At 39.3% G+C, this 20,295-nt stretch overlaps 1 protein-coding gene across 1 annotated transcript; it reads left to right on the top strand.

Moving 5' to 3' along the window:
* The first annotated feature begins 9,406 nt into the window (after positions 1 to 9,406).
* PDCD5 (programmed cell death 5) lies at positions 9,407 to 16,257 on the top strand. The gene is made up of 6 exons (XM_031954386.1): positions 9,407 to 9,860; positions 11,756 to 11,796; positions 13,610 to 13,671; positions 14,351 to 14,442; positions 15,334 to 15,405; positions 16,043 to 16,257. The coding sequence occupies exons 1-6, from the start codon at positions 9,795 to 9,797 to the stop codon at positions 16,085 to 16,087; spliced, it is 378 nt and encodes a 125-aa protein (XP_031810246.1). The 5' UTR covers positions 9,407 to 9,794; the 3' UTR covers positions 16,088 to 16,257.
* The last annotated feature ends 4,038 nt before the right edge of the window (positions 16,258 to 20,295 follow it).

Genomic DNA, 20,295 nt, shown 5'->3' with positions numbered 1-20,295 from the left:
ATAAAGTTCAGTTCTCTTCAAGCTCTACATTTTTGATTCTTTGAACAATAAGGCAGGATATAATGATAATAACCTGGGTTGGGTACAAACATTACATAAAACCCAAAGGAAAAAGAATAGGAAGGAGAGGATATGGGGTAAACAATTGTTTTCCCCAAAAAAGTCCTATAAAAAGTGGGGGGGTTTTACCCCCTTGTTTTAGTTTTAAACATAATTATAACCCAATCTCCTAATATGTTAGACATCTTGCCTAGCTTTAGCAATAAGTCCATAACAATTTTGAAAAATACAATTCCACATACCACATGTTATTTGATGTGAAATAGGCCTGCTCTGAGCAAAGAGCATCAATACCTATTACTTAGGAGCAGATGAAAAGACAAAAAGGCAGCTGACTAGACAACAACAAGATAAAACTCAAACCATTGTGTTTGGTGCCTCCAGATTTTTTTTAATGGGCCAAACTCTCCTTCTGTCTCCCGAATCCCGAATTATAATTGCCAGCGATTTCAATGATACCTTCTCATGACATAAAAACTCATCAACTGCGGGATCATTGCTAATAAACTCATTTAAAACAACTTATTAAGACATAACCTTTAAGTGTGTAAGAAAACAATATGCAATCAAACACGCAGTATAAACAGCTAGGAAGCCAAAGCGAACAGGGAGGATTGCTACAGCTTTCTTTGGGCAAATCAAAGCATATGGTGCTATAATGGAGCATGAATTTACAGCAGCAGAGATGTATGAGGTAGATTAAAGCTTCATCTGTGAGGACATACTGCACAGAAAAAAAAAAAAAAAAATCAAAAAAAAAAAAAATCCCACACACAATAATTGTGTTTTTGGCTTTGTACTGGGAAGAGACTCCATTTATTTGGTGGAGTGTGGGCTCCCTCTGCTGCTGGCTCAGGGAATCCTACTCCAACAAAATGGTTAATACTCCCTTCTCTGACCCAAACCCCAGCAAGCTTGGGGCCTAGACTAAACGTGGCAGGCTAAATGTCAAGGATTAAGAAGGGAAAAGTGACCGACTCCTTCCGATTTCCTCAGTTCTCTAGGGGAAAAGGAAGAGTCTCCTCTTCTGGTTTACCTATTTCCCTCTCCACTGTAACAAAGCAAAAGAAATAGAAAAACAGGAAAAATATATTATGTTCTGTACCATAAGTCTCCCAAATTAAGAAACATGGAATGCACTGGAGAGGACCTTAGAAATCATCTCTCACCCAAGGCTGTTAATACAGAGTCTGCTGGGTGTGATCAAGCACATTCTAATGCCTTTTTAAAAATGACTGAATTTTATCACATTACATATGTATGAAAATATAACTCTGTGTATGTGTAAACAGAGGGGAGATCATTTTAGGATATAGATTGCTGAATTATTCAATAAGTACTGAGTTGCCTAAAATAAATGATGTGAAATTCCATGGAAAGCTAAAGGTTTGCTCACAGCATGAATTCGCACAAATTTAGCACTTGTCCTTCACTACTCTTTGACCTCAAATACGCCCAAAAGAGCATAGGGTTTATAATCTTTGTTACATGTACCCTACAGAAATACCTTAACAAGTTTTTTTTGGGTTTTCTATATTAACTCAATCATATAATATCCCCTTTTAAATTTTAGGATAAAGATCAGTTTAAGATGAGAAAAGAAGACAAAGTGAATTATAATAAATGTATTGATAGTAGTACAAATACCTTGCAGTTAAGATGCTTAACTTAGTTAAGAATTTAGTTAAGAACTAGTTAAGAAATTAGATGAAGATAATATTACTAGCAATTCCAGGCCATTCAACAAACTGAGTTATGACTAACAGAGACAAAATTTGTCTCTTAATTCAAACTAGTACAGTTCTATTTTAGGTAACAACTCAGTCATATCCCAAAAGAAAAATTAGAATACCAGTCTTGATTACCTAGAGCCCAGGTATCAAATAGGAGGTTGTTTTCCCAGTGTTCCCCAACCAGATTAAAACAGAATTGAGAAATATTTAACAAAATAAATTAAAATACAGTAAAATAAATATAATGCTAATATTTGGTATAAGTCAATAGATGGTAGATATCTTTATTTAGAGTTTGATCTTCCATTTCCACTTGCGATTGACACCACTGCTCTAGAAGTCCATATGAACCTAAACTAAGTATTTTTTCTAGAAGTAAAAGAGGGACTAATCAAAGTAGTTTTCATTCTGGTTTTCACTCTGATTAGTAAGAAATGTATAGATAGTTAGAATATTATTTATCAAAGAAACATTGCTTTTACTCTTTTTTATTGCTTTTACTCTTATATCCTCTCTTCTAATAATTGAGTTTTTAAAAAAAGATCATAGCAATCAAGTTTATTATTAATAACTAGAAATTAGAAGAGAACTAAAAAATGTTTTTTTAAAAAAACTGTCAAAATCTCATGTATTGAACTGTTCTTTATAATCATTTTTTCTTGGCCGTTTTGAGGGTTTTTTTTGGGGGGGGGGATTGCCAGCAATGGGACTTGCCCAGAATCACACAGATAGTAAGTGGCAAGTGTCTGAGATTGAGATTTGAACTCAAATCTTCCTGACTCTGAGGCCTGTACTCTATCCACTGCACTGTCTACTTGCCCCTTCATGATCATTTTTGATGGAAAAAAAATCTATTGAGGTTTCTTGAATAAGAGCAAGCACGGTTTTCTATCTAAATAAGAACAATGCCATAACCAGAGTGTAATGAAACAAGGTGTTACTTTGAAAATGAAATAAAAAGGTAAAATTTTTAGAAAAGTTCATTTCTAAATTTTGTCTCTAGAAATATAATCTCATCGGCAAAGCAGGTGTAACAATAAATATTACCTATCATCTAGGAATTCCCTATACCAATGAAATCACAGCCCCAATGCCTAATCCTTCCTATAATCTTGGGATACCATAATCTCCAAAGCATGCAGACTAAATGGTGATTGTAAATAGCCTGTGGAGTCTACTAATGCCCAGGCAAGAATAAAACTTGCTCTCAAATCAACTTTTTTTTATTATAGCTTTTTATTTACAAGTTATATGCATGGATAATTTCACAGCATTGAAAATTACCAAACCTTTTGTTCCAACTTTCCCCTCCTTCCCCCCACCCCCTCCCCCAGATGGCAGGTTGACCAATACATGTTAAATATGTTAAAGTATAAATTAAATGCAATATAAGTACACATGTCCTAACAGTTATCAAATCAACTTTTTAAAACAAATTCAATTATTGGGGGTGAGAAAGGTAAATAGATACCCATATTTACTCACCCAGCAGTGTGGGCAAAGACTTCAGATGTATACTGTATTCAGAGTAACAGTGAAAAGAGACTTCTTATCTTTCATATTCTTCCTAAAAGGGTGTTAGGAAGGCCTTGTAGATAAAGAGATAGACTTGGAATCAAGAAGACCAGAGTTCAAATGCTTCCTCGAACAGGGGTCCTCAAACTTTTTAAATAGGGGGCCAGTTCACTGTCCCTCACACTGTTGGAGGGCTGGACTGTAGTAAAAACAAAAACTTTGTTTTGTGGGCCTTTAAATAAAGAAACTTCATAGCCCTGAGTGAGGGGGATAATCGTCCTCAGCTGCTGCATCTGGCCCGCAGGCCGTAGTTTGAGGACCCCTGTAATACGGTAAAACATACTAGTTCTGTGACTCTAGGCAAGTTTCAATATCCCCAATAATCAAGATTATAAATTGCAGGTTGCTAAGATTTGCAGCAGATAGAGGGAGTTTATATACCAGAAGTTTTTTAACTCTAATGAAAAAACAGGTGCTAAACTCAATTATTTCTTCTCTGCTGAAGGAAAAAAATCACTTTCAATGCCCTCTAAATTTGACTACTCTGGGGCAAAATCTTAATCACTTTGCCCTACTTGTGACCCAGAAAGACTTTTATTACCAATGATGACTTTGGTACAAGAAATAGCATGAGAGATATCATAAAGAAAATTTATGATAGGAAAAAATAAAATCGCTAACATTTATATAGCACTTACTATGTGCCAGGCACTGTATCAAATGTTTTGTAATTATTATCTCAGGTGATCCTTGAAACAACCTTGGGAGTAAGTGCTATTATTATCCCCATTTTACAGATAAAGAAATTGAGGCAAATAGAGGTTAAATGACTTGCCCACAGACACACAGAGTCTGAAGTCTTTTCGAACTCGGTCTTCCTGATTCAGAGCCCTGCACAGTACTTCACCACCTCAAAGAGTCTATCACTATGTTAGAGTCATGGTCCAGGTGACTGTGGCTGATCAGACCGGTACAGGCTCTGAGTGTTTTGCCCCAAGCTGGACACAAATAGTCCCCATGAATATCCTTAGGCTAGATTCTCTAGTTTTGCACATCTCAGGCTTCCTCTGGGCTAATTCAGATCTGCTCTGCTCAGAGGGCACAGCACTTTTCTGAGGAGGGCACGCCATGCTGGGCAGTTCTGTGCCAGTGTTTCCCGTGTCATACAATCGATGCCAAAGTTCTTAAGGGAGACCTCGAGAGTGTCCTTGCATCGCCTTTTCTGACCACCTTGTAAGCATTTGCTCACACAGGTGTGAGTCCTCCATAAAATAACATTTTTTGGCAAACGCACATTTGGCATTGGAACAATGTGGCCAGCCCGGCGGAGCTGTGCTCTGCAGCAGAGTCAGAACACTTGGCAGTTTAGTTTGAGAAAGGACCTCAGTGTCTGGTACCTTATCCTGCCAGGTGATCTTCATGATCAATGTGGACATCCCTGGGAAGTCCTGCCGAGCTAAGGGAATGACAGCCCTCACAACTTCAGCATTTGCTGTAACTGATGGTCCCACACATGATGTGGAGCTGGCTGGTGGAGGGCCGTGTACCGAAATTAGCACAAGCAGCAGAATTAATCCAAACCTTGTTGCCCTCCCCTCGGAGGCTGCATTGAGGGCACAATCATCTGCAAACAAAAATTCATGCACCAACACTCCCGCACTCTGGTTTTGGCTTGGAATGAAACAAGGCTGGGCACTTGATCCCGAGCCTTTTAACATGTTTTCAGCCATACTGTCAAACCCCTTCAATGAGGACAAACATGGAATCAAAGTCAGCTTTCACACTGATGGGAAATTCCAACTTCACCGTCTAAAATTTGCCAAGAATGAAGGACAACAGAGAGACAACGGGAAAGGATAAAGGAACTGCTGATAAGTACCCAGAGAAAGGGTTTTCTCTGAAAAAAGCCTGTATCCCAGGATGAGAAGGAACAAATGGGTTACAATATGCCTGTGAGACCTCCATAATAAAGATCACAAATCCACTAACATTTGATCTTTTGTGTATTTATTTTTAATGAAATGTCATATAGAGAATAACCCCTACAAACAATCATTGTGTCCGACAATCATTTGCACTGAAGTGGGGAAGGGGAAACATTCCTTCTTTTCCTTCAAAGAATTTTTTTTTTTTTTTTTTGCTGAGGCAACTGGGGTTAAGTGACTTGCCCAGGGTCACACAGCTAGGAAGTGTTAAGTGTCTGAGGTGGGATTTGAACTCAGGATCTCCTGACTTCAGGCCTGGTGTTCCATCCACCACACCACCTACCTGCCCCAAGAATATACATTTTAACAGGAAAATATGCAATTAACTTGTACATACAAGAATAGGGAAGGACTACTGCAAAAGCTGGCACTTGAACTGGAATTTTGAATGAAACCAGGGAAACTGGTGGAGGCAGAAAGGTCAAAGCATCCCAGGCATGGAGGGACAGGCAGTAGAAAAGCACAGAAATGGCAGATGGAGTATTGAGTTCAAGGAACTGCAAACAGGCCCATGAAATTAGGATGTAAGTGGGGGAAAAGGTGTAAGAAGTATGTAGAGGTAATATTGGTCTGGTTAGGAAGAGCTGCAGAGATGGCAAAGATCAGGACTAAGAAAAGGTGATTTCAGGATCTCTGGTGAGATCAAATTCAATTCAAAAATGAGATAAGGAGCCAGATTGCAAAGGGTTTAGAAGAGAATGAGAAAAGAGAAAGTTAGATCATGAAACACAGATGGCTTTCACAAGCTGCCTACCCACAAAAGGGCAGAGAGGTTTCAGTCAATAGTCAGTTGGGATGGTTAGATTGTTGGTTAGATGGTTAGATAGAGAATCTTTTAAGAATGAGGGAGACATGGGCATGTTTGTAGATAGTAAGGAAAGGAGCCAATATCTGGGCAGAGATTGAAGATGAGAGTGGGGATGAGAGGGACAAGAAGACAATTTGTTGGAAGAGTTATGAAAGGATAAGAGTTTCCCTTGCAAGGAGAAGTGACTTCTCTTGATTTGAGACCAGAATAAAAGAGGAGATAATAAAGGGAGATATCTGAGTAATGTGAAAAGAAAAAAAGGAAAACAGGTAGAGATCTCAGCAACAGATCTCAATTTTTTTTATTTTTTTATTTTGTGTGAATTTGAGTCAAGGTCCTTGCCTGAGAAGGTAGAAGGAACAAGTGCTATAGAAGTTTGAGGAAAGAGGAACATCTTTCTTCAGAACATCTGAATAGCAAATAGAATAGAATGCTTAGCTTATTATAGTTGGGATACAGAGAGATCAGATAACAAATTTATAATCAGCTTGACTGTGAAATTTTCTCCAGCTCTATTCAATAAAATGTCAGTACAACATAAAGGTAGATAGTGGAAGTAATCCAAAAATGATCTTTATCAAAGTAATCAGCAAGGAATTGAGGGTGAAGATGGTTTAGCATTATTAGCTCACCAAAAGTCAAGACGGGAAAGAATCAGTGCAGAGATGATTATTTAGGAAAGAATCTGGGGATTAAGGCAATGGAAGTCACCATGAAAATGAAGAACAGGATTAGGATTCTTAAGACAAAGAGAAAAATGGAACAATAAATGGGTATGATCAGATAAAAGGAATTTCAGAGTTCATTGATATATAGGTATTGATAATGTGATGGTAATTGTAAAGTCAAAAGTGTGCCCATTTCTGTAAAGTTGAGATGAAATAAGTCAATCGATGCAATGGAAAGAGGAAAGGAAATAGTTTATTTGAGAGAGAAAAGAAGTTTCACATGAGGGCTGAGAAGAAGAAAAACTAACTTGCAAAACCTTATTTGAGGAAGAAACGTCTGCATTACAGATAATAGCTTTGTGTGATAAATGTGTATAGCACAAACCTTAAAAGGAAGAGAGGCTACTTGGTGAACGCAAACAAGGAAGAATATAGAAAAAATGAAAATTAAAAAATATCCTTCAACTCTTCCCCCTTTTTTCCCCACACCAACCAGTGAGTGGGAAGTATGATAGAAAATATAACCAACTCTTTTCAACAATTGGATGATACAGGCCAATTCCAATAGACTTATGATGAAAGGTATCTTCATCCAGAGAGAGGACTATGGGGATCAAATATAGATCACAATATATCTCACCTTTATGGCATTGCTTTTTCTCATTTTTTCCTTTGATCTGATTCTTCAGCAGCATGATAAATGTGGAAACATGTTTAGAAGAATACACAGCTAATCTAAAATGGATAATTGCTGTTTAGGGATGGGGAGATGAGAGGGAGAGATAAATACAAGGTTTGCAAATTGATTTGAAAATTATCTTCATGTATTTTGAAAATAAAGCTAAGTGAATAGCAGAACAGGGATCATTATACCTCAATGAACGATACTGTTGAGGATTATTCGAGGATGGATTTCTTTGACAAGACCTAACTCAGTTCAATTGATCAATGATGGACAAAGCAGCACATCTCCAAATGAAAGAACTGGGAAATGAATGTAAATGTGATTTGTTCTTCTTCCTGGGTTATTTATATTCTGAACAATTCTCCTGAGCACACAAGAGAACTGTTATTTTGCACACATATATTGTATCTAGGAATATTCAAATATATAGACGCTTGCCATCTAGGGAGGAGGTGAGGAGAGAATGAAAAATCTGAAAAAGTAGTGCAGGGATAATGAGAAAGAAAATATGGCATGGGCTCAAGCAATAAAAGAGTTATAATAAAGAAAAAAAAAAAAAAAAAGCTAAGGAAACAAAAAAGGGAAATTTAAAAAAAGAAAGAGGGAAAGAAAGAAAGAAAAAGAGGGAAAGAAAGAAAGAGGGAAAGAAAGAAGGAAAGAAAGAAAGAAAGAAGGAAAGAAAGAAGGAAGGAAAGAAAGAAAGAAAGAAAGAAGAAAGAAAGAAAGAAAGAAAGAAAGAAAGAAAGAAAGAAAGAAAGAAAGAAAGAGAAGAAAAGGAAGAAGGAAGGAAGGAAAGGAAGGAAAGGAAGGAAGGAAGGAAGAAGAAAGGAAGAAGAAAGGAAGAAAGAAAGAAAGAAAGAAAAGAAGGAGAAAGAAAGGGAAAGAGAAAGAAAGAAGGAAAGGAAAGGGAAAGAAAGGAAAGGAAAGGAAAGGAAAGAAAGGAAAGGGAAAGGAAAGGAAAAGGAAAGGAGAAAGGAAAGAGGAAAGGAAAGAGGAAAGGAAAGAGGAAAGGAAAAAGGAAAGGAAAGGAGAAAGGAAAGAGGAAAGGAGAAAGGAAAGGAAAGGAAAGGAAAGGAAAGGAAAGGAAAGGAAGGAAAGGAAGGAAGGAAAGGAAGGAAGAAGGAAGGAAGGAAGGAAGGAAGGAAGGAAGGAAGGAAGGAAGGGAAGGAAGGAAGGAAGGAAGAAGAAAGAAAGAAAGAAAGAAAGAAAGAAAAGAAAGAAAGAAAGAAAGAAAGAAAGAAAGAAAGAAAGAAAGTATAGCCAGCAATAGAAAGGGTGTCAAGGGAAGCAGTGTCACTGAGAGAGGAGCTCAGGGAGGGCCAAAGCTACAAGGAATGAGAAAGAAAGAAGTTAAAGAAAAAAAAAGTTTGTTGGATGCGTAGCAGACACTGCAGGCAGAGGAGAAAGAGTGGCTAGACCTGTGGCGGAACCCTAGGAGGTTGGGTAAGACTGAAGAGGACAGGCGTGCAGAGAGAGGATGGAGAATGAGGCCTGTGTGTCGGGGAAGGGAACTGTTCGGAATCACTGGAATGACCTGAGAGGCTGACGTAGCGACGAATTCACGTCTTGGGCTGGAGAGCAGCTTTTGGGAAATGCATCAGAAGAGACTCCCGACAATTGGGGCGGGCGGTGGGCGGCGGGGGGAGGGGAGCGGGGGTGAGCAGGAGGGAGGTGGGAGCGAAGCAAACGAAGACGGCTTGTGTAAAAGCCATCTGCCCCACCTCAAGCGGTCTGTGGGGCCGCGGGGCGTTACGGTGTGTCGGGAGCCGGACCGGGAGTCCAGAGGCCTGAACCCTCCCCCCGCCGCCGCCCCTGGGGCTGTAACCTCTGCGCCGCCGTTTCCTCGCACGCCTCGGAGGGCCGCTGTGACGGCAGAATGGGGCGGCGTTTGTTTGCAAGCTTCAAAGCGCTGTATAAAAATGCGTTTTATCATTACATAAATGTGGCTTCCATGACATCACCGTCTAGGGGAGAGGGAATGGGGGGGACAAAGATACGGGACACGATTTGTGCCTAAGGATGATGATGATGGTGAACAGTGACCTAATCCTGGGCTCTGTTCGATGGTTTGCCTTCCCAAAAGTTCGAATTTCGCGCCCTGCGACCTCACACCTCCCTCCATCTCCCCGGCGCTTCCACAAAGACGCGCCACCTGCGGGCCTCGGCAATCGATGATTCGACCCTCCTGCCTCCCCTTGCAGACTGCGTGCGGACGGCTCGGGGATGGAGTGGAGAGGTCTGGGGCGGGCGCGTGCGCAGTAGCGAAGCTCGTGTGGAGTTGAGGGGCTTCAGTCCTGGGTGCTATTTAGTCCGCTCCTCTTGCCCCCCGCCGGACTTGCCATGGCAGACGATGACTTGGAGGCCCTGCGGAAGCAGAGGCTGGCCGAGCTGCAGGCGAAGCATGGGGTAAGAGCGGCCGCCGCGCCCCCGCCCCGCCGCGGCCCCTCAGCCGCTCCTTCAGGCCCGGGCGCCGCTCGGTCTCGGCTGGGGCCCGTCCGAGGCCGGGTCTGGGACTGCCTCGCGTGGAGCCGGGCCGCCCCCCGCCCCTCTACCGGGAGAGTGGCCTCGGCGTCCGAGCGGGCCCGGGCTTCGGTCCCTCCGGGCGTGGGAGAGCCGGCCCCGCCCTGGTCCCTAGGGAGGCCGGGCCCCTGCGCCCTGAGCCCGGGGACGCCGCCGCCGCCGCCGGGCCCCCCCGCGCCCGCGGCTTTCTCCGGCGCCTCTCCGCACTGCCCTCGCTCCTTCCTTCCCGAGCTTGCAGTCCGTGTTGGGGCCAGCTCCTCCCCCCGGCCCTTGCCCACCCGCTCCGGCTCTCCCCCCGGCTCGGAGCGCAAGCGTTGGTCTGTAGCGGAGCGTCGGTAAAAGTCTCTCCGCCGCGAGCTCGGGGGCGGCGGCGACTTCTCCCCCGCGGGGCCAAGATTGGGGGCGTCGTTCGGAAGGGGGGCCGGCCGCCCCTTAAGTACCGCGTCGGGTTCCTGGCATTGTGACCCTCAGAAGCTCGGAACGCCGGCGGGCTCCCCGGGAGGGAAAAGCATCATGTGTGAGCGCCGGGCTCCAGTACAGCTAGAATTCCAAGCGAGATGGCACATTGTCCGAGGCCTCAGAATGCCTAGCCCCTAGTTTACTCTACCGCTAGGCTATAAGGCTTTTCTGTCATGGTAATTAAGGAGTAGCCCACCCGGAGGGAAGAGCTGGTTGTGTCCCCCCCTCCCCCCCCCTTGCTGCTGAGGAGACTGAGGCTGCTGAATCCCTTAAAGGCGGTAGTTCTGAGAGCGGCGGCCGTACGCAACCGGCGCAGAGACGGGTAACATCAGGCTACCGCATTTCCAGCCCAGTTCGAAAACTTAAAAAAAAATGAGGGCATGGGAAATAAAGTCGAAAGACCTGCATTCAGATTCACTTCTGACACTGCATCTGTGACCTCGGGTGAGTTGTTTTACTTCTGTAGGTCTCGGCTTCCTTAGGAGAAGGTTAGATTACGTGGGCTTGAGTGCGCGCTGTAAATCTGGTTTTGCAGTCTTATTCTTATTGTTGTTGGCCCACAATTACCTTCGCAAGTGGAGAGATTGTTCTTATTATTTTTGTTGTTTTGTTTTTGATGTTCTGAGTCCAAAACTTTTTTTGTCAAGCCGGTAATAGTCTTGGGACACTTTGTCGGCGTCGGTAGTAAAGACCACAGAGCGTTAGTATCCTGGCTTTATAATATCAAAACTCAGATTCTCATGCTTGTGTACTTAGTGTGGTACTCTGACGTATAGCTTAATTGTTGTGATAGTCTACTGTCTGAAGAAATCAAATGGCGGAGCCGACAGTAACTGGTAGCCAAGCATAAAACACAAATAAAAAGAATTCCAATTTGGAAACTTGTTTCAGAGCTGTGTCAAAAATAAAACGTGCTCCCCGCATTTCAGAGTCGAGGAAGTTGGACCCAAGAGAGATTTGCCTTGGGGCACACAGCTGGTAAATGTAGGACAGGATTCAAACCCATGTCCATTTTACTAAACTGGCTTAATATAACACAGCTGTCCTAAAGAATTGCTTAGGACTATGGTGTCAAATAGACATTTATTGTGTTAAACATTTCCCAATTAGATTTTAATCTGATTCAGGCCCACTGGGGAGTTTAACATCTCTGATTTAGGGCACTGGGAGGTTAAATAATTTGCCCATGTCCACACAACCAGTGCAAGACTGAAGACCATTCTCACCTCTAAATCAAGCACTTTGTCCCTTTTGCCAAATTGCCTTTTAATTCATTTTTATTGCTCTGAATTCTTTGATTGTAAAGTGAAATTTCTTTGCAGGACTCTTCTGGTGACCCAGCTCAACAGGAGGCAAAACACAGGTATGACTAAGTTGTGAGCTTTTAATGAGCTGGGATTTTTCCTGTAGTTAGCTGAAATGAAATTTTGAAACTCTAATATATATAAGCTGTCTACCAATTTCAGGGATTTTCTTGGTCTTTTCCTTTATTTTCTTTCAAGTGAAATAGCTGTCCCTAATTTCCTTGCTTTTAACTAATATCACTTCATATCAGTGGGGACAGGAAAGGAATAGTTTACTTGGTGTTCTGGGGGATGGCTTATACTTTTCTAGGGTAGTTGAAAAGAAGCAGTGCCAGCAGCTGAGTTCTACCTTTACCATTCAACAAGCCCTGACTTCTTGTGACATTTAATATTTTGCCAACTAAAGTAAAACAATGTGAAAAGAACACTGAATAGAGAATCAAGAAAATAGGGTTCTAGTCCTGGGTCTGCTACTCACTCTGTTACACTGGAGAAGTTAGTTCACTTCTCTGTATATTGTATTCTTCCTCTATAAAATAAGGCTTAATCAGATTATCTAAAAGGTCTCTTTTAGCTATTCTGTGATTCATTTAATTCCCAATCTAGAAACTGTACAAGCTCCACAGAAATTTTCCCACCCTTCCTGAATGTAATATAAACCTCAAATGTTGTGGATGTTTAAGGAACAACAATGGCCAACAAGCAGGACTATGAAAGAAGGTACAGATTTAAAGTAGTACTTTATCATCTAATCGACTCACATTTCAAATCATATATAAAAATCATCCCACAATTGATGTGATTTTTCTAACCTGAGGTGCCAAGCTTCTCGGCAAAAATCTCCAAGGATATAGAGAATAGCTGTGTAAACCTTTAACATGACCCAAATGGTGGAATTTTCAAATAAATATTATATTAGAAATGTAGCTAATTTTGAACCAATATGCTAGTCGTTCTTGGGAATTATTTTAGCTAAAAAGTCTATCCCTATCAGACATCTATTTCCTTTTCCTTAAACAGTGAATTTATACACTTAATTCTCAATCTGGGTGAATGATAAGGTAAGGGCAGAAAAGCCAGTATGTGAAATGAGCCTGCTAAAGTCTATGGTGGTGACTATAATTGCTGCTAAATTTCAGGAAAACACAAGTAATGGAAATAAACTTCAGATTTTTTTTAAGGGAGGCTACTTTTTCTTCCTGAGGTTAAGCAAAAATTCCCCCAAATCTTGCTTTATATGATTAATATTTTTCATCATTCTTTTAGCCTTGACTTTTATAATGCATAGTTATTTATCTTACTTTGTAAATTGTTTTATTTTGTATGTGTTTGTCCCTCCTTAGAGTCTCACATCCATTCAGCAAGTCTTTTTCAGTTCCATTTCTGCTACATCTTTTGCATTCCCCTTTCCATTCTTACTGGATTATTCAGATCCTATTACCTCTTACCTGGACAGAAGATTATTAGTCTCCCTGGGCTTCCAGACCCCCTTAATTTAATTTAGTAACTATTTATTAAAAACTATTTATTTACAAGGCCCTGAGCAAAAAAGGAACTTGTCACAGCTTTCAAGCTGCATTATTCCCTGGGTCTGTGGTTAGGATTGGGAAGAGGGGACAGGATTCAAGAATGGACAAGATACTTCCTCTTTCATTTCATTGACTACCTATTGTTTACAGATTCAAGTACAGATTCCTGACAGTTGAGGTCTCTCATCTGGCTTCAGAATACCTTTTCAGCCTCATTATGTTCTTGTATTTTCCCAAATATACTGTTTTCCTCCGGCTGTGTCTTTTTGACTTTTCCTTTCACCTAGAATGTTTTTCCCTTTACATCTCATCTCTGCTTTGTCTAATTAGACTTTCTTTACAGGGAAGCAGAGATGAGAAACAATATTCTAGCTCAAGTTCTGGATCAGTCAGCGCGGGCCAGGTGTAAGTACCTTAACTTTCTTTAAATGAAATTTCATTGTTGAAATAATATTGGTTTTAAGTTACCCAATAGAGGACATCTCTAGTGGTAATGAAATTACTATTGCTAGCTCTAGGTTAAATGTTTATTTAATCTTAAGTACATTTGAAATAGACTATTAGAAGAATGTGAAGTCAATAGACTTAATGCAAGGTTCTCAAATTGGTTTTAAGAGAGAGAAAGTACCAGATGTTTCTTCTGCTTATCAGAGATAAGGTTTTCTGGCTTAGGTACATATTGAGTAAAGCATAAAAGAAGTTATTACCTCTTAAATCAAAGAGATCAAGTGAAATTGTATCTTGTCATATTATTACCTGAAGGCTAATTTGGGCTAAAAGTGACAGCTGAAGAGGATTTTGTGTGTATCACCAAACCCAAAGTTTCCTTTTAGCCAGGGCGGGAAAAGTGTATTTTTTTTTCCTTCTTAAGCACAATAAGACAGTCTTGTGGCTATAATTAATGAATGATAAAGAATAATTTTTACTTATGGAATTTATGATCAAGATAATTGTGCACTTATTAAAGAGAATATATGACAACTCCTGATGTTTGTTTAATGCTGATACATCAAAGTTTGGGAATATAAATTTTGGTGGGTTTGTATTTTCATCTATATGTGTTGTATCTTGTTTTTTATCTCAGTAAGTAATTTAGCACTTGTAAAGCCAGAAAAAGCTAAAGCAGTAGAGAACTACCTCATACAGATGGCAAGATATGGACAGCTGAGTGGAAAAGTGAGTACTTGGTTTCTACTTTCTGTCAGTGAAGCATATTCTCCAAAATTAAATCTGTACTACATTAGGCCATAGAAGTGTATTTTGTCAGGAATTTGCAAAAGAAAGGCAGGAAAAATCTCATCTTCTTTCTCTTCTTTTTAAAAATGTAATTATTTGACCTGCCTGAAATTTTTTTTTTATGTAATATCTTTTTGACTTGTGAGATAAAAGGGATTTATTTTTTATTGGTTATTTGTTAATGGGTCATAGAGATTGCCTAGTTAATTGCCCAGAACAGTAACCAAAAGACAAATAATAAAAGACTAGTGGTTCCTGAATGATCTTACTTCCCTAGGTAAACCATAAAGGATTAGGCAGTCAGCAAGCATTTCTTAACTATTTACTATGTGCCAGGCACTCTGTTAAACATTGAGAATACAAAGAAAGGTTAGAAAAGAAAAGTTGTCCTCTATAATAGCTATATACTAACAGGGTATATACATAATAAATTGGATAGTATCAATAGAGGGAAAGTACTAACATTAAGAGGGAGTCCAGACAAGCTTTTTGATGGAAACTTTGATGGAAAACAAAATAAAAATCCTTTTCCAAAATGGTCATTTCCCTGGGCCATTGGTCACTCAGAATCTTTTTCATTTTTTCCAGTAAGTTAAGCATATTTAATGTGGCTTTCATTTCTTAAGACATCCTTCACTGGCAGTAGACATACTTGGTTTTAACTTCAGTTGTGCCATTATTTGCAAATTTAAAAATGAAAAACAAAGAGTTTAGAGTGCTTGTGTCATTACAGGTGTGTATCTTTTGGTTTAATAATCTTGAAAAAATATATCCAACCCTTAAAATGCATGTATAAAGGAACAATAAATACTTTTGTTTCTCTAACCCCAGGTATCAGAGCAGGGATTGATAGAAATTCTTGAAAAAGTAAGCCAGCAGACAGAAAAGAAAATAACAGTTAAGGTAAGTTTTCTTGAAATAATCTGAATATTGTAAAAAATAAGCATTAAAAAACTTTATCTCTTTACTGAGACTAATACTACTCAAAATATCAAACCCCTTTCACTAAAATCTTCACAAAATAATAAGGTTTTGAGGTAATTTCTCAATGGCATGTTAGCAAAGCATAAAGTGTGGGGTATCTTACCAACCAGATGACAGAACTGATTTTTTTTGCCTGAGGAGCAGCTAAGCTAAGTGCACAGATACTCATCACTGAAAGGTTAACAGTAGTAATTCATGAAATGTAGAATTTTGACTTGATTTTGGCATCTTTACACTTAACTTTTGAAATATCAGTAAAAATAGCGGTACTAGTTAGACAACATTTGATAAAGGTTTTCATTACATTTTTCCTTGATATTCTGTATAATTATTAATCCGTTAGCTGACACATCAAAAGGACCTACATTCATATGTAAAAATATTCACAAATGTTTTCATCTTGTCTGCTACTAGTAGCTTACTACATGCTACTAATTAATAATAATGAAGAATCAAACCTTTTGCTTTTAAGTTAACTGGAAAATTTTTCTTGCTTCTTAGAGTATTAATTACAGTCTAGATATATTATTACATACTCTTATGCTTTCCTCTTCAGTTCAACAGAAGAAAAGTAATGGATTCTGATGAAGATGAATATTGAAATTTAATGTTTAAAGACTCATAAACTTCTTGAAAAATTTCTAGGAAAAGATAATACTTGGCAGAAGTGAAGATCTGATTAAATGGTAACTTTGCTTTCTGTATACATTTTGAGAAAGAGGGGCAAATAAAAAGGACTTGTTTATGTAAAATAAAACAATTTGGACAATGTTTTTTTTTTTTTTTTTTAATAGTATCATCAGGAACTGGTTTTGGAAGCCTGTGTTTTGTGAGAATAGTAAAAAGATTTTCCTATTTACCAGTGCTTTCAAATGTCTTCAGCAGCATATATCTTTTAAAATTATGAACACTACTCAAGATCTTTAACTGGGGAAGGATTATGGCAATAGCACATCTTTAATAACAAATAATATTAAAGCATTCATAGTCATGGTCTTCAAAAACAATATATTTAATCTGAATGGATTTGAAACATGCTTTTCTAGACATTGTTTCTAAAAGCAAGTAAACTATGTGTATGCAATGCACTTTTCCATGTTTTTTCTTGAAGATACTGAATATGTAGATATGTGTGTAAAATGTATGGCATATGTATATATTTAAAATAGTGATGGTTAGTGCCACTATTAATTCCTGCATAAAAAAAAAATTCCTATCAGTTGTGCTTAAATTGCTGTTAGATTTCTCATCATACAAAAAAATCCCATTTTAAAATTAAAGTATCATTATAGTTACATAAATTGTGCAAATTAAGGTTTAAGTGTTATGGTTGAAATCTGGTTGTGATCTATGATATTAATTTATATCTGGACCTTTCATAAAGAAAAGAAAGCCTTGAATTAAGATTATCTTTTCCATAGTAAAATTAAGTTGAAAGCACATCATATTTCCCTTAGGTTATAATTAATCCTAGCTGTGACTGATTTTAATGTAACCATCCTATCATCAACAACAACAAAAATTTCTGGTATACCTTTTTAAATGTCATGTTATTTTCTCCTCTGTGGACTGATTCCATATAAATGATTAGTGACTCTGGATTTCAGTTTTTAAAACTGTAGCTAATTACAGTGAACTAGCTGAATCATTTGGCTGAAGTCCCCCTGTGAACCAACAAGAGAAAAGAAAGTTTGACACATCCTAGCTTTCCCTAATATATACAACCACAGCCTGAGAAAACTGAAATGAGTTATAGTTTGAAGGCCTTTTCAATAACAGGGACTGTTTCATTTTTGTCTTTGTATCCCAGAATGCCAGGCACATCAAGGCTTCCCCTAAGCATGTATGACATTATAAACTCTGAAAAATTTCAATGATGGGGGGCTGGTACAGTCATGCGACAAATGCAATGACAGATTTGCTCCTAAAATGCTGAAATACCCACCTAGATGCATAGCAAAACATATATGATACTACAGCATGCAAATTGACAATAGATTAAATGTGATAGATTAATTAAAGTGACAATAGATTAAATGTCAGAAAGCTCAAACACAAACTTCAATTTGGAAGCATTCTTTACTCCTCATTTACATGGAAATACTGAAAAGCTGTTTTCAGTGAGTTTGTGCATGCCCTCTTTTGCAGGATAACCACTTTACCTTGGTGGCAATCAACTGTGACTTTGTTGACAGTCTTTTAAACAATCTCCTGTCCCCTGAAGAAAATTTAAGAATGACAATGATTTAAATAAGGATTACTGAGGATCTTGAAGGTAACATGGTGGGAGACCAGTTTTGAGGGTTTAAATAAAAATAACTTCAGTTGTATATCCTCACCGAAACTGACCTAATAGTTTCTTGTTTTAATGCAAACCCTTCTATAAGTTGAAATAACAAAGCTGCATCAAATTTCTACTGTAACAGACTATCAAAATTAGGCTAATTTTTAGGAAATTGCTGAAAGTAATCCTAGAAAATGATCATAAATGTATTAAAGTTGGCTTTTCTCTTGACAATTTAAAAGCAAAAATCTTTCACTTCTTAATCAAAAAAAGTACAAACTTTGGGCATATTTTGTCACATCATTTAATCCATATCTCATTATCTGTTAAGATCCTACCATGTGCTCACAATCATAAAACTTGATACTGGCACAAATTCACACTCATAGACTTTGGATGAGTTTGAGTAATGGCTCTTTTACTTACTGTCAAATGCTGAGAACCTTGGCTGGTGACAGAATGTCTCACCTTTCAAAAAAACAGGATTATTCTAAGCAGCTTGATGTGCTCTAGGATCATGGGGATGGCTCAGATCCAAAGTATACGTTAATCTTGATAGTAATTACCTGCAATAAATCATAAATGTTTAAATTCCCTCAATTCACTGAACATTTATTAAGCACCTGCTGGGTGCTGATAATAAGAATACAAAGCAAATTTGAAATCTGCATGTATACATCTCAGTAAATATAAAATGTATTCAAAATATACTGAAAATTACTGGGGTGGGAAGGTAGTTGAAGAAAGAATCGCAAGAGGCATCTTACATATTGAAGGTGGCCCTTGTAGGAATTTAGGAGTTTGAATAGGCAGAAATAAGAGACACCCTGTACAGAAGTAGAAAGATAGGAGATGGACATTAATACATAGGAAAAAAGAAGCAGACCTGCTTAGCTGAAAAGTCAGATTGGCATTTAAAGCAATTTATAATCTGGTGCCAAAGAAGAGCTGGGATTTCATGCTAGAAGCAATCAAAAGCCATTGAAACTTCTTGAGTGGAGTGACATGATCAGGCCTAGACTTTAGGAGTATCAGTATGGATTCTACATTGGAAAAGAGGATGCATGAAGACCAATTAGTAAGCTGTTAAAGTAGTCCAGATGGGAGATAGTAAGATTCTGAACTAGGGTGGTTGTAGGGTAGTGTAGATAACAGGATAATGGGATGGAGAGGAGACATAATTGGAGATAACATCCAAGTCATGAACCTGGGGTACTAAAGAATGGTACTGCCCTCACAAAATTGGGAATTAGGAAAAGGGTTTGGTTTAGGAGGAAAGATGAGTTTGAGGTTCCTCTAAGGACATCTAGGTAGAGATGTCTGGGAGAGTTGGAAATAGGACATAGGAGAGAAGTCCTGGATCTATAGGTGCCCAAATGGAACAATAGCTTCAAAGTTCAGCAAGGAGAGAGAACCCCTGCTTTTTAAAGTATTTTTAAATCTGGTTGGAGCTCCAAGTAGGGGAAAAAACTGGCATGATTTTAAAACTCATGCATGGTCCTGATTTAAAAAAAAAAAAATATGAATGAAATAACACTTTGGTTAACACAGACCCCAAATCTCACAGGTTTTCCCTAGACTCTAAAAGATAAACAGGACAAGGACTGAACCTGAAAATGTCCAGGCAAGGATTTGTAAAGCATCAGAGGGGGGTGGCTATTAAAACTAAGATTTAGTTGTTTTTTTGTATTGTTACTGATAATTACAATAGAAATAAAAGTTAATGGTGGGAGGCAACTAGGTAGCACAGTAGTTAGGTTCTCCTGACTTCAGGGCTGGTGCTCTGAGTCCAAATCTGGCCTCAGACACTTAACACTCCCTAGTTATGTGACCTGGGCAAGTCACTTAACCTCATTTGCCTCAGGAAAAAAAAAAAGTGGCTGGCATAGCTATAACACTTAAGGTTGCCAAAGCTCTTTGCTTCTGTTATCTCATTTGATGGTCACAAAAAGCCAGGGGGGGTTGGTGCTATTACTTCCATTTTACAGATAAAGGACCAGGTTTAAAAGACCTGCCCAGGATCACATCGCCAATCAGTGACCAGGTAGGACTCCTGGCAAGACTTTCTTAACTGTGGTCCCCAGCTGCCTCATTTTAAACAAGGTCAAAAGTAGGGATTGATTTCATTTGGGACATCTTCATTCCCCATTCCCTGACATCAGTGTTCTTCAGATGTCTGCCCACAGCCACGCTCTCCTGGTGGTGAATGTTGGCAATATTACCCAGCCGTGCCTCCCCTACCTGCTCTGCCAGATCTCTAGAGTGCTCCCTCTCCAGTCATTTGCCAGTCCCTGTCAGTCCTACCCCAGCAAAGAGAAGGGTCCTGCTCTGATCTGATGCCCAGGGATCAGGGCCTGCTCGGCTGTTTCCACCCACAGGATCTTGGTCAGAGCCACCTCAGTGCTGGGAGCCCTCTCCCCTCATTTATAAAAGGTTGGGACTGAATGAGCCCCAAGTCTGTGACCTCCCACTTTTCCTCATCCCACTGCTCCTCCCACCCAGGCCACATGACTGGTGCCCCACCA

The sequence above is a fragment of the Sarcophilus harrisii genome, chromosome 2 (assembly GCF_902635505.1).
Source record: "Sarcophilus harrisii chromosome 2, mSarHar1.11, whole genome shotgun sequence".
NCBI lineage: Eukaryota > Metazoa > Chordata > Mammalia > Dasyuromorphia > Dasyuridae > Sarcophilus > Sarcophilus harrisii.
Note: the sequence above shows the minus strand (reverse complement) of the source record. Positions and strands in the feature narration are given on the sequence as shown.

Coding starts and splice junctions, on each gene's coding strand:
- PDCD5 (XM_031954386.1), top strand. CDS start 9,795: ATGGCAGACGATGACTTGGAGGCCCTGCGGAAGCAGAGGCTGGCCGAG. Junction 11,797..13,609: donor CAACAGGAGGCAAAACACAG/GTATGACTAAGT, acceptor CTTTCTTTACAG/GGAAGCAGAGATGAGAAACA. Junction 13,672..14,350: donor TCAGTCAGCGCGGGCCAGGT/GTAAGTACCTTA, acceptor TTTTTATCTCAG/TAAGTAATTTAGCACTTGTA.